This window comes from Gasterosteus aculeatus, chromosome 12 (genome assembly GCF_964276395.1).
Source record: "Gasterosteus aculeatus chromosome 12, fGasAcu3.hap1.1, whole genome shotgun sequence".
Classification (NCBI taxonomy): domain Eukaryota; kingdom Metazoa; phylum Chordata; class Actinopteri; order Perciformes; family Gasterosteidae; genus Gasterosteus; species Gasterosteus aculeatus.
Window position 1 is genome coordinate 4,025,065 of NC_135700.1, and position 14,979 is coordinate 4,040,043.

General features: G+C 40.3%; 1 protein-coding gene across 1 annotated transcript; it reads left to right on the forward strand.

Moving 5' to 3' along the window:
* Positions 1–9,415: 9,415 nt before the first annotated feature.
* LOC144385358 (uncharacterized) lies at positions 9,416–13,967 on the forward strand. Its single transcript, XM_078085615.1, has one exon. The coding sequence runs from the start codon at positions 11,935–11,937 to the stop codon at positions 13,519–13,521; it is 1,587 nt and encodes a 528-aa protein (XP_077941741.1). The 5' UTR covers positions 9,416–11,934; the 3' UTR covers positions 13,522–13,967.
* The last annotated feature ends 1,012 nt before the right edge of the window (positions 13,968–14,979 follow it).

The window sequence follows — 14,979 nt, forward strand, 5'->3', positions numbered from 1 at the left end:
CAAGGCCGTTTCTCAATATGCGTTCTTGTGTGGACTTCTGTTCTCGTGGACTCGTGAAACGTCATCAGTCACAGCCCGAGTACTGTTCCAATTCTCAAGTCCGCATCTGGCCGAGAGTCATAATACCCCGATGTGACTTGCCCCGCCCATTTTACCGGGCATGCATCGAAGCAGGCTCGTCTGTTCTTGTGAGAGACATATGTCCCAGAATGCATTTCACCTCAGCAAGCTGCGATGGCAGATGAGATACTTGCGTGCGTAAACAAAGACCGCCTACTGTGGTGACGTCATCAAGTCAGATGCTGTTCCAATTGCGGAAATGTCCATTCTCCCGTACCCGTGAGTCAGGACTCCCGAGTCTGTCTCCCGAGTCTATTCTCGCGGGAACGCGAGTCCGTTCTCGCCGTCTTAGGTATTGAGAAACGGCCCAAGAAAACTTGGACAACCTTAAATGTGTTTAAGTTTCTTTGAGTGTGCAAGATTGACTGCATACGCAAACCCAACCAGCAGACAGCAAGCCCTTGCAAAGTCCCTCAGTGCAGTCAGAACTTTTGGTCCATCCAACACGATACAGACGTCTGGACTCTCCGACGTGTTCGTCTTGTTCCTGTAGATTTTCATGTTTTGTATTATAAGGTCCCGTGAAACAGCGTCTTCACCAGCATCCTGAAATAGCAAGAAGATTGAGTATTACGCACTGTACATCCAAAAGATTAGGTCCCAATTGAACATCCACCAAATTACTTCTACATTCACTAACAGGCTGGTCATATGTCAAATGATTGACTCTATGTGATAGTATAAACTCATTCCTGGAGCTCCAAGTCATCCAATCCAATGCATCTATGTTAAAAGGACTGTTGTCTGCTTTGTCAATGGCTCTGAATTCAGACAGCTGGTGTAATAAGATTGAAATGGCATTAAAAAAAATCTATTTAAATTAATCTCAATTATTATCAATGAAACTGTAAAACCCAACTAGTAGAAATAACGTTATGATTGTATGTTGTGATTTGACCAATGTCTGAAATGAAAAAAAAACAAAAACATTATGAGTTAAAATCATCCACTCCAATCCTAAATTCCACAAATCCAGCTGTGACTCCAGGAAGTCTTCATAAACTCCCACAAAACCACAACATTTTACAACTTGATTTTCGTACTATTAAGACATACCACGTTAATTATTGAGCTCACAATGAGGTAATTCACAGTAAAAAGTGATTGTAACATTCTAAATTTGAATAATGATGTACCTGAAAAAGTGTTACCTTTTATGGAAAAAAAAATGCATGCAGTTAGATGACACTTTCCTTGGAGAGTAAATCCAACGTAAACATTGCCTCTGGCAGTGATATTCCATTTTTTTTTAATTATATAGTAAAACATTTGCAAACTTAATAATGAATGGAACCTTGAGTGGGATGCCTTTAGCCTTCAGCCTCAGCTCCATGGCTGCACTTTGAGTGGAAGAGGTTGAGAAGATTGAGAGTGGGTTCCTCCTGCTCCGTCTGGTTATAACATGCATATTACAGTCGCCCTTAATGACTGACCTGAAACCAGCGTTCACAGGCAGCGCGGCGTGACGTGAGGCCGAGAGGAGACCATCAAAACCATGACGTCACTGCGATAGAGAACACAGAAAGATGGCGGCGTGAGTCTCCTGCTGCCTCTCAGCACCGGGAACGCGGGGACTGCGTGACTAACGTTACGTTAATGTTACAGCACAAGCAATGACGATTTATTTCACAATTTAGGTGAAAGCAAGCATATCCAGATGTGTACATTTGAGCCTGACAACATACTTCAAAATACAAACAATACAAAATACAAACAATACAAATTCACGGTAGTATCATGGATTAAGTCCATACTCTTTGACAACATAACCGTGACTTTGGCAAGGTGCCCACAGCTACTGTGGCGTACGTGAGAAGGACACCATTGAAGATGCCGGCGCTGCTTCTGCTACAGCTAACGGCTAACAAATGCTAAGACATTTTTAAACACATATTGCAGTCAACTGAATTAACATACAAAATCTAAGTCGACCTAACATCCCAGCACATAACGAAGTGATTATACGTTCCCTTTATAATTAGATTAGTGTATAGGAGCCAGATAAAACAAGGTTACACAGGGCTACTAGCATTCTAGCTAGCGCTCAGCAGTCGGTCTTTCTCAGCAACGTAACATTAGCTACTAAACAAAACCCAGGAATCCCTAAAAATATTAGGTAGTTAAATCCGATCATCTAATTGTTTATTCAAATTTGCTTAATGCACTTGACCGGTTACTGACCTGATAAAAATAGAAATGAATGACACAGGCAGACGTGTGGCTTCTTCTGTCAGCGTCTTCTCAAGCAATGAGACGCTATACGCGCAAATACAGAGTTAGGGCGGCGGAGCGAAACCACAGCGCTGCACTGCCACCTACTGGCCATAGGTAGCGCCACACACAATGAAGACATGTTCTTCATTCCAAATTAAATACAAATGTGACCATACATTGTGTGCACGTCAAATTAACGTTACGTTACTAACGCCCGTGAACTTGTGATAGTCAGCAAGGCACCGGCCACAGCGTGCACAAAACACATTGACACACTCTAGATTAATATAACGCCGGGTTAGTTTATTTCACTGTCTCTGTGTGCTGCTGCTTCTTAGCTAAAGCTAACCAAGCTAGCTAGCTATTGTTCACTAACAATAATTGCACAGGTGTAACCTTCAGGAGAACAGCATCCCTTGTGCAGCGGATGTCCACGTGGTTCAAAATGCGTGGGACGGAAGTGTCCCTCAATTGATAACAACGTACTCTAAATGAGTAAAAGTCATCTTCCTGCATATTAAACTTTACTCATAAAATATGATTCAAGTCTACTCAACGCCAATCCCAGTTTTTACAGTGTATATTAAAGTGGGAGAGATGTACAGTTGGTGCATCATGAAAATGTACATGTTGAACACTAAAGTAGGCATGGGCCGACTTGAAGTGCAACACACAAAAAGCCTTGGAGAGGCCCACGATAACATTGCTCAGCTCAAACCTTGTGCAGGGATGATTCAAAGCTCTCTTCAGGGTGACTCATTCTGCTAACAGTCCGCCATGAGGTAGGTGGCAGGAACCTGCCTCCAGATTTATAAAATCCTAGAAAACTTAGTGTCCAGGGAAAAACAGTACCCAACAATAAATTACTGAAATGTGAGATATGAACTTCAGAATACGACGTGAACTTGGATTATTCTGAGGCCAATTGACACTGAAAAGGTTGACCCTCATCCCCCCACTGGATGCTTTGGATACGGTATTGATACCAGGTTGTACAGCAGGGGACCACATTAGCCATAATAACCATTGAATTGTTTTTGTGAATCTCTATTCTTTTGTCCACCCCATTTTGTCTCCACAACTCCAGCCTCATAATCTGACCACACATTACAAAATATGAAATTTGGCAGCTTATAGTGTTGAGTCAAATGTTAAAGGTCTTTAATATAGGGGTTTAGGCTCAGCTCAGAGACATTACTCCTTAATGCATTTAAAGTTCCACTGACAAGAGCGTCTTCTGTACTGTAACGTGATTCCCTGTGAAATGTAATATTTTGGGGGTGGGGGGTGCGGTTACAGCAGTTCTTGCCCACTCATATCCAATCACTCACCCTTCCTAATGTGTCACATACATAAACTGTGGAGGAGGAAAGGGATGGACAGGATATTAATGTTTCACATTAAATTGTTTCTGTACCGTCAACACATGATTTGAACACGCTATGTGACAGCGCCATGTAAGGAGTTGGTATTTATGTGAGATTTGATAGGACCGCTGTGGCTTGCTCTTTGCCAAAATTCTCATTCGATTGGGTTCATTTTGTAAACGCCACTTGGTGCAAGATGATTCTTCACACATTTGAAAGGGTTTCACAGGAAAGAGACGGCTTGAGATTCTCATTTGAAATAAAGAAAGTTAACGCATATTAGGCATCGCAAAAGAGTTAACTGAACAGTCCACAGGGGAAAAAAGGGGATTTTTTCATTTTACTGGCTTTAAAGTTGAGCGTAATCACGAATGTCAATGGTGCTTGAATTTCCAATACAACTGCAAGATAAATATAATTAACGTCCAAATATTTCGATCTTCTCCGTTAAGGCAGGAAACTAAAGCACTTGGAGCAGAACAGGAATGTCCTTACTGCTTTGTTCATGTTTTTCTGCGGTGCACTGCCTGGAATAAAGATGTTAGAGCACTCACAATTCAATATGGGATGTGTAATAGTTTTTCAAAAATATATTTGCTAAGCGAAGGAACACGGTTCCGAAGAGGCCTATCTATTCTGCTGTCTCATGTCAAATACAATGGCATAGAACAGCCACCCTGCTCGGAGTGGAAATTACATCAGTTAAAGGCCCGAGATAAAGCTTTGTTTCAGACATATTTAACCATTTCACTGCTTTTTGAGGGGAATATAGTTCTTTGGAATGACAGACAGCTCTGTGAAAAGCCTTTTTTCCCCCCCATTTAGTCCACTCGACATTATTCTGCTGGTTCTGCCCTTTTTTCCGCACCAGACACCCACCAAGGCCTCTAGTTTGTTTTGCTTTCTTGGTGATAGAAGCCACAACCTTGGTTCTTTGCCTGACGAACTGACATGCCATATCTCTTATATCTCTCTCTCCAAAGTGGCCCGTGGGGCAGTAAGGGGGGGGGGTCTGTCCAGATGGAAGAGCGTTTGGAAACCTGCAGGTTTTACTGGCTGTAAAAGGAGTCAACGGACATTGTGGAAAAAGGGGTGAAACATATGTGGCGAGAGGAACTCTTTTGGTGTGGAGCGCCTTTTTGGCCCGCTCAACACTGATGACACGGGCAACGCCACCCGGGGAATTTCACCCCGAGAATAGGATTTTACTATAGTTAAGTCACCAAAATACAGAAAGCACACAGGTCCGATTTATGCATGAAGCCAGAGACGTAGTTCCGTTAATGATTTTATTTAATATAATTACTGAAAAATCAAATATAAAATACCATTTAAAATATCAGACCTACTAAATATGGGAAGGGGCTGGTGCAGATACCAGCGCACGCGAAGCAATACAAAGAAACCAAATTCAATGACCGTTTCTGATTTAAGAACATGCACGCGACGCCACTGGTATACATGCATACCCATCAGGGAGCTTCGCACCAATACACCTGCAGTGCCGATAGTACAGCTACACAGAGCCTACAATAAAACGTCCGATTACTTAACCACTCATTCATTAAAAGATTCAAAGAGGAGAAAGAATTGTCCAACCTACCAGCAGCAACACTCAACCCGGTTCCGTTAAAGGAAAGATTGGGTTTGTAACAGGGAGACACTGCAAAAGACAATACACGCTGTGAAGGCCATCCCAACACAAGGCCTTTAGGTAACAAACCATTAAGCACACTGCATTACCTGTTGCACAACCGTGACTGCGCCGCGAACGCGAGAGGACCCAGAGCGGACATGTACCTCCGGCAACAAAGAGTAACGGGGTCAAGATGTCAAACCCCCCCGCCTGTATAGCATGCAGTTACTTCCTGATTGGTCCAGAGAGAGTGAAGTGATTGAAACCACCTGCGACCAGTCAACCTGCTACACATAGAAAAAATACATGACGGGAGAGCACGTTACACTGAAGTGTGGACGCGTCTTGTGGGGATACATGTACAGGAAACTCATACTGGTTACTCAGCATAAACCATTTTTAATTGTTACTTACTCAGCCAAATAAAATGCAAAAACAGGTCTGCAGACACCTCTTTCCAGAAGGGACATGAAGGGGGGAAATATGTTTTTGAAGAAAATATATCAATTCACCGTAATATGTTCTTGCAACCTTTGCCCCGTGACATGTATTGGACACATCAAAAATGTTTGGTGGTGTCAAAAGAAAGGTTTAAAGATTCAGTCTGACAGGGACAGTAGTGGTGAACCGATTTAACCAACGTGTCAGTCCAACTCGTTACAAGCTGATGCTGTGTCAGCCCAACGTGACTAATATTAGGAGTTTCAGAAAAAAAAGAAACCTAGTAGTTTGGGGAAAACAATGTGGCATTTGTAGGAAAAGCGTGTAAAAAAAAATCTCCGAAAAATCTCCAATGCAAGCGACGTTCCCAAAAACCTGTCTTCTAGATGTCCTGTCTTTGCATCTCCCGGGCCTTCCCCCCTCCATGTCGTGCAGGCTTTTTCTATGAGCAGCTAATAATGATGCAGATGGGTTGACAGAAACTCAAATGCCCCTTGCGTATCATTCAGACACTGCAGACGCCTCGGGCGTGACACAGCATCCGTATTTGACACCCTTGGATTGACAAGTGCTGATGGACTCACATTGGCATTCCCGGAGCCACGCTGCAGTCAACTTTCTCCAAATCTGGGATGTCTTACTTTACAAGGTAAGGACATCAAATGCAGTGCAGTGAAAAATTGACATGAAATAGATTATGTGCATTCCGGCTTGGAATGGAAATCCGTTTCATATCAAATCCAGTTTATATCAACATTTTTGTAGTTGCATGACATCCTTTTGTTGCTGCTGTGTCTGCCTGATAATAACCGATGGCATAGTTGTAAATGTTGCCTTTGAATAGGTTTTACCGTTGACCATATCGTCCGCCCCCCTCTCGTCTGTAGCGTCCACCCCCGACAAAATACCACTCCAAGGTTTCTTGAAAAGTTGAGAGCCATGTGTTATTGACGTGCCAAATGCGCAACCAGATATTTGAATATATGTTTTTGTTTCTTTAACCGAATAGTCGAACGTAATTTTTTTGCAATTTTGACAGACAGAGGCGCGCTTTTCTCCTTCGCTCAGGAGTATTGAGAATGTAGTCTGTTACTGATGCGTTCACGGACTTCCACTCTGAAAACCGCTTTAGAGTTACCTCAGAACGGTCATAGTGACGCTTCATCACTTCTTGCGAACCAGAAAGTGACTGCTTAGCGAGTGTATTAGTAATATGTAGCCGGTCACGGAAGTGGCTGACATCACGCAGAGTCCATGTAACGTTAAATGAGTATCTTCATGACCGTGGGTTTGTCCGAAATGTTTGATTGAGAGTCTGGCACACAGCGACTTGCAAGCAGCGTATTAAATAAAGTGATGCGTGTCTATAAACAGTGTCTAATTCTAAATATCTTTCTACAATTAAGGTTTGTACAGAACAAACAGGACTGGAACAGGTCAAGATAAAATATAAAAACATTTGGCCAGTTGATAAGTGCTCAGTTTGCAAATGGTGTAGAAATAACTTACAAGAACATTTGATCTAAACTGATTTAAGCAGGCAAGAGGGCTCATTTGTCTGGCGGGGGGCACCAGCACCAGGCTTCACCCCGGCTGAGGAAAAGGCAGGCCTGTGATGGAAGGGGTCCAGGAAGGGACAGCTACTGACTGTGTTCCACCTGCAGAACCTGCCCTCTTCATACGTGCTACATTCTCCAGTACATTGTCGGGATCTCCGATCCCCCCGAGTTGGTTGGTTGAGAAGGATCACAACACGTTGATCAATTAAAGTAAAAAAGTTAACATTTATTTAGAAAAGAAAAAGATGACATGAGCAACTCTCCGCAGATATATCTGGCTCTAACTATTGCTCGCAAGCAGGAGGTCGAACACACAAGCACGTATTTCAGCGTTCGGTGTAAATGGCATCTCCGAGCGGTAAAAACGCTGAGTTTTTATACACATATGAAGACCATCCTCAGTGCCAGGTACGAGAAGCAAATAAGATATGAACCATGGCCATGAACAGAAGTCCCTTGTATCGAAGCGTCTATGAGATCGAGATCGAGCCCTTCTCAGGACACAGCTGCAAACTAACATTTTGTATCATGCTGCTCTTTGCACGTCAGGGTCAAATACGGACACTTGAGACACGGGTTTAGCACAAGACAATGTTTTAACATATTTTACCATTACATGCATCTCACAACATCAAACACAATCACCCATTTACACGGAATATGTGGACTGTCTTGTGGAAATCTTCTTTGATGTGACACATTCTTCTGGGGCCCGGGAAGGTAATAAAGTTGTGTGCCAAGGACTTCAGTGCCAAACACACACATCTGACAGTACGGCAAATAGTGCCTTTATTTACAGGTTCGGCATTTAAAGACACGCCGCTTCGATATGACATAATATAGTAGAACTAATATAGGAGAAATGGCTTTATACTTTATTTTTCCAATATCACAGAACATAATATTGTAGAACGAATGTCATAAAATAGCATCGTATTCCATATTTCTAATATAATTTAACTCAATATTGTAGAACTAAAATAGCATCGTATTCCATACATCTAATATAATTTAACTTAATATCGTAGAACTAAAATAAAATAGCATCGTATTCCATATTTCTAATATAATTTAACTTAAAATCGTAGAACTAATATCATAAAATAGCATTGTATTCCATATTTCTAATATAATTCAACTTAATACCGTAGAAATAAAATAAAATAGCATCGCATTCCATATTTCTAATACCATTTAACATAATAAAGAACTAATATTATAAATATAGCATTACATTTAATATATAACATAATATCATATTAAAATATCATAAATATATTTAACAGATGCTATTTTTTACCACTAGCCATGCCTTTAATACAAAGTATAGAGGGGGGCATGTGTGTCTACCTTGCATAATGTATAACTAGTTTCTAATGACGACCGAATGAAACTGTTGGACTACCTTCACAAGTTGTTACTATTGATATGTCAAACCGGCTGTGTGAGGTTATCCGAACATTGGCCAAATGACCGGGTTCAGGGTATATGCGCAGATACAGAAATCCCCTCATCTTCATTTGCGGCCTTGCATTTCGCCAAAGAAAGAAAGAAATGAATGAGATAAAAAAGATTCCTCATGTCTCAGGCGCTGTGCTCCGCCAACGTCAATGACGTTGGAAAAAAACACTTACTGGAGCACTGGGAATAAAATATACCCATTTTCATGATTACAGATTGAATGAGGAGTTGGGTCCTCAAATGCCAAAAAGTTAGATTTTATTTTTTTTATTTTATTTTAAAAAGTTATATTATATTTTATTTATTTTATTTTAAAAAGTTATATTTTATTTTATTTATTTTATTTTAAAAAGTTATATTTTATTTTTTTTATTTTTTTATTCTTTGTATTTTTTTATTTTATTTTAAAAAGTTATATTTTATTTATTTTATTTTTAAAAGTTATATTTTTTATTTTTTTATTTTTATTTTAAAATGTTATCTTTTATTTTCTATTTAAAAAAAAAAAACGCAACTCGCGACCCCATTTTCTCCCATTAAAAAACAAAAAACAAAACACAAATCGAATTGGGTTCAACTGTGGGGTTTTCCTCCATCTATGGATTTCCCACATAAAAGACAGCAGGTCTCAGGGGAGAGTCCATACTAAGAGCGATTCAAAAACCCTAATGTTTAATCAAACAATAATACAATGGCTTTGCAGTCTAATATCTATATACTGTAGTGTTAAAAAAAAACAGCCACAAGACAGCCTAAAAGGTTCTTAAATGACTTTACTTACTTCACTTAATTACTTAAGCTATCAACTATTCTTTATTAAATCGGTTGTACCAAATTAAAAAAGGATGCCCTTGATACATGCCCCTTAAATCACATGTCGGCCAGAGGTCAGGCGGATGGTCTGCTTCTTCAGGCAGCGCTTCTGGTGGCCATCACTTGAGAGGGACACGGAGGGGTTTGTGGCCGCTTGTCCAGTTTGCACCCAGAACAAGGCCTCCCTCCAGCGACCGTCAGTTACCACACCCCCCCTCCGGTGCCTCGAGAACCTTCTTCATACATATACTTACGTATATTTATTTATAAAAAATTATATTAAATTATTATTTAATATTAAAATTAAAATTATTTATTTTATTTTTTCCAGCCAATCAGTTTCAGTAAACATCCCTGTATGATTCAACGCAAAAAAGGGTATCAAATACACATCATTACTTTGCAGTTAAATAAACAGTTTTGTAATATTTGTAGGTGAAGGAAGGGCGCACGTACAGGGAGAAGATAATTACCGTAATTACCTTAATACTATGGCCAACATTACCGTAGTATATGTGAACTACTACACTCCTCCCTCCTAGATTATAACATACATAGCCAGACTACATACTTCATTGCATTAGTCATTCCTTAAACTACATATGCAGGGTTCAATTAACAGTAACATACCCTAAACTTCATAATCATAACAGTAAGCAGTCTGAACATAATTACTGACTAAATAAGTCATTATCTCTACATGAACATTTAGAGATTCAGTCTTTCTGGTGCTGTTGGCTGTCTTTCAGGATAGCGGCGCTCCGGTTGAGCTTCCGGAGATGCACTAGCAGCTGCATCTTCTTCCTCCGTGCTTTCTGCTTGGTCCTCAGAGCTTGCTGTGCAGTCCAGGAAATCACTGTCATCCATTCTGCTTGGACGTGTTGAAGCTTTAGATGCCCGAAGGTGATCCACATGCACCTTGACTTGGCGTTGACCTTTTTGCACTCCATAGGTCAGAGGTCCTTTCCGTTCCGGAAGGGCACACGGAGACAGGGAGAAGATACGTCTGTTTTCCGTTTACTTATAACTCGAATGCCGGTATACAGATAGTGAAGTGGCTCATACAGATACCGTAATTACCTTAATACTATGGCCAACATTACCGTAGTGTATGTGGACTACTACAAGTTCAACATAATAAGGACATCTTATCTTATTCAAACAATTCAGTACATAAATGAATATATAAATATAACTTATAAAACAATATCCAGAATATGATAACTACCATGACTGCTATAAATATCCAATATAAATCTATTATATTACAGTATAAATATATTTATATAAAATTAGAACAAAAAAAATATATACGTATATATTTAGATGCACCTATGAACCTAGTTTGTTGGGGAAACATCAGTGTGTTGAGGAAAGACCAACTCAAAAGCCCCACAAAACTTTACACAACGAACTATTTTGGTTAAAATGTGCCTGTTTTCATCCACGTCCTGGTTGTGTGTCCTCACCGCGGTCCTGTGTGCGTCGCAGCTGGGCAGCGATGTTAACTTTAGCGCGGTGACGTCATGCGGACCGGCGGTTAGCACGTAGCTAACTAGCTAAACCTCCCGGCGTAGAAACCTCGGCTTCCCTTTCACACCGGTCCGTTGTCTGATCGTGAGGTCCGGCTGATCCCGGTCCACCTCTTTCACCTCGAGTTTCTCCGCGAAATTTATTCCGTCAAACGGCTCTTTGAGGAGAGAATGAGAATTTGTAGGTGAAGGAAGCGCACACGGAGACAGGGAGAAGATACGTCTGTTTGCCGTTTACTTATAACTCGAATGCCGGTATACAGATAGTGAAGTGGCCCATACAGATACCGTAATTACCTTAATCTATGGCCAACATGACCGTAGTATATGTGAACTACTACAGAGGGATTCCACGAACACCGTCATCACCTGTGTGTCTGATGCTGCAGCCGTTTGGCGCTCAGCGTGAGCACGGGGAGGGAGGGGCGGGGCTTGCGAGCGCATCATAGGTAGTTCCCGGTTGCCAAGGGAACGGCTACCTTTCAGCCAATCGGAACACAACACGTCCCTACGTCATTGCTCTTTGACGTGAACATCCCTACGTCATTGCTCTTTGATGAGAAAATCCCTACGTCATTGCTCTTTGATGCGAACATCCCTACGTCATTGCTCTTTGACGCGAACATCCCTACGTCATTGCTCTTTGATGTGAACATTCCTCATAACTCCTCTGGAGTCCTTGACAGCTGCACGCATTTTGCTCCTGGTCCTGCCTCAGTTCATAATCTTTTGAACACTGACAATAGAACGATTTAAAGTATTTTATCCAACATTTAAATCAAACAGGAGAAATGGCTCAAGGACATACAACAAATCTGCCGGTTTCAGACCAGGGACAAGCAGAGTCAGCGGAACAGTACAACGCAGAATATATGAACCTGAGGGAGATCTCCGAAGTTCTCAAGTCTATGCGCATCAAAATTTGCATGAGCGGAATAAAGGTCGCAGGATGGGAATCTTTGGTGGTTAAAAACGACAAGTATGAGCAACACAGGCAGGAGGAAGGCATGGCTAGGAGAAAATGTGAAACCCTTCAAAAAGAGGTCAAGAGTGTCATTGATAAGGTCAAAAATCATCAACATTTTCACTCAATGTACAAAGAAAAAAAAGCCTCAATCCAAGAACTGTCGTCCAAACATGAAAAGCTGCAAGAACAACTGGAAAAGCAGCAGAAAAAGTTGGAGCACTTAAAACGCGAGGAGGCAAACGCTGCGTCCCTAACACAGGAACACGATGAGTACGAGAGAAAAGTTAAGCTCCTGGAGACCGAACTGCAAAAGGTAACCAATGAATTTAACCTTTTTTCAGAGGCCAGTAAACGAGACGCCCATCATCTTAATGAGAAGAAGAAGTCTATGGAACGTACGGTGGAATTCCTGACCGCCCAAAAAGATTCCATTGAGTCGGATTACAAACATCTGGAATGTAAGAATAAGGTGCTGATTGCAAAGACACAGGGGTTAGAAATACAGCTTTTCGATCTGCAGGAAGAAGAGAGCGAAATGAAACTGAAAGTTGAAAACCAACGGCGTGAAAATCAGGACGCAAAACAACGTAAGGACGCTTTGGAGGGAACAAATAATGATTTAAAACTGAAAATCCAGGCCCTCAATGAAGAGCTCACGTCCAGAGAGTCTTTGGCAGCGCAACTGAAAGTCCAGCAGACTGTTCTGGAGGCACAGCAGCAACAGTTGATTAAGGCCCACACGGAGGCCACCAGCAAGCTACTGAGCCAAAAAGAATGGAAGTCTGGCTACGACACACAGAGGGAACTAAAGGACGCCTTGGAGCTGAAGAACAATGAATGGAAAGAGAATATCCTCAGTCTAACGAACAGTCTCCAAGATCTGGACGCCTACAAATCCAACTACAAATCGATGAAGACAGATATAAAAGTTGCAACCAGACTGAATAACAATCTCAAAAAGCAACACAAGGCCCTGGAAAACAAGTTCTCAAAAGAGCAGGAGTATGAGGAAAAAAACAACGCAATAAAGTCAGAGAACATAACCCTGTTGGGTGAAAACTGCACTCTTCAGCGTCAGATTGAGGAACTGCGGAGCACCCTTCAGGGAACGCAAGCTTTGACTCGTACCTACAACTCCCTGGTGTTGGATCGAGACGCCAACAAGCGACAGAACAACGGCCTTCTGAGAGAACTTAAGCAGCTCCATAAAAAGGCCGCTAAAGAAGCGGCTCTGAAGGAGCGCAACGAGGCGACGCGGGCAGAGAACGAGAACGACCGCAGACAATTGTACTTTCTCCAGGAAAAAGTACGCTCCAAGTCGCATGTAGAAAGGGAGCCCCAGCAAGCGCATTGTTCGTGGTTTGAACCCCAGCCGCTCAATGTCCTGCAACCTACCCAACTGCTCCCTTAGGCCTCCCATTAATTATGGGTATTTAGGCATCCATTGAAGCATCGTGACTAGCGGGGCTTTCAAAAAATACCCTGACCTTAACCCTAGTCAGACACATTACACAAACACATCACACAAACACACACATACACATACATGTACACATAAACAAACACACAATTACTTAGACATAAACCATAACAAACACATATACATAAACAAACACACATACATAAACATACAGACAATTACTTAGACATAAACCATAATAAACGTTATGGTTTATGTCTAAGTAATTGTCTGTTTGTTTATGTATGTGTGTTTATGTACATTCAATCATACATAAACAATAACACACACAAACACACAATTACTTAGACATACACCATAATACATATACATAAACAATCACACATACATTCAATTATACATAAACAATAACACACACACATTCAATTAAACATAAACAATAACACACTCACATAAACAAACACACATACATAAACAAACAGACAATTACTTAGACATAAACCATAATAAACGTTATGGTTTATGTCTAAGTAATTGTCTGTTTGTTTATGTATGTGTGTTTATGTACATTCAATCATACATAAACAATAACACACACAAACACACAATTACTTAGACATACACCATAATACATATACATAAACAATCACACATACATTCAATTATACATAAACAATAACACACACACATTCAATTAAACATAAACAATAACACACTCACATAAACAAACACACTCACATAAACAAACACACATACATAAACAAACACACAATTACTTAGACATAAACCATATGGTTTATGTCTAAGTAATTGTGTGTTTGTTTATGTATGTGTGTTTATGTACATTCAATCATACATAAACAATAACACACACAAACACACAATTACTTCGACATACACCATAATACATATACATAAACAATCACACATACATTCAATTATACATAAACAATAACACACTCACATTCAATTAAACATAAACAATAACACACACACACATAAACAAACACACAATCACTTAGAGATTAACCATAGCAAACACATACACATAAACAAACATACAATTACTTAGACATAAACCATAACAAACACATACACATAAACAATCACACATACATTCAATTATACATAAACAATAAAACACACATAAACAAACACACATACATAATCACACATACATTCAATTATACATAAACAATAACACACACATAAACAAACACACATGCATTCAATTATACATAAACAATAACACGCACATAAACAAACACACATACATAAACAAACAGACAATTACTTAGACATAAACCATAACAAACACATAAACAAACACACATAAACAATCACACATATATTCAATTATACATAAACAATAACACACACAAACACACATACATCCAATTATACATAAACAATGACACACACACACACATAAACAAACACACAATCACT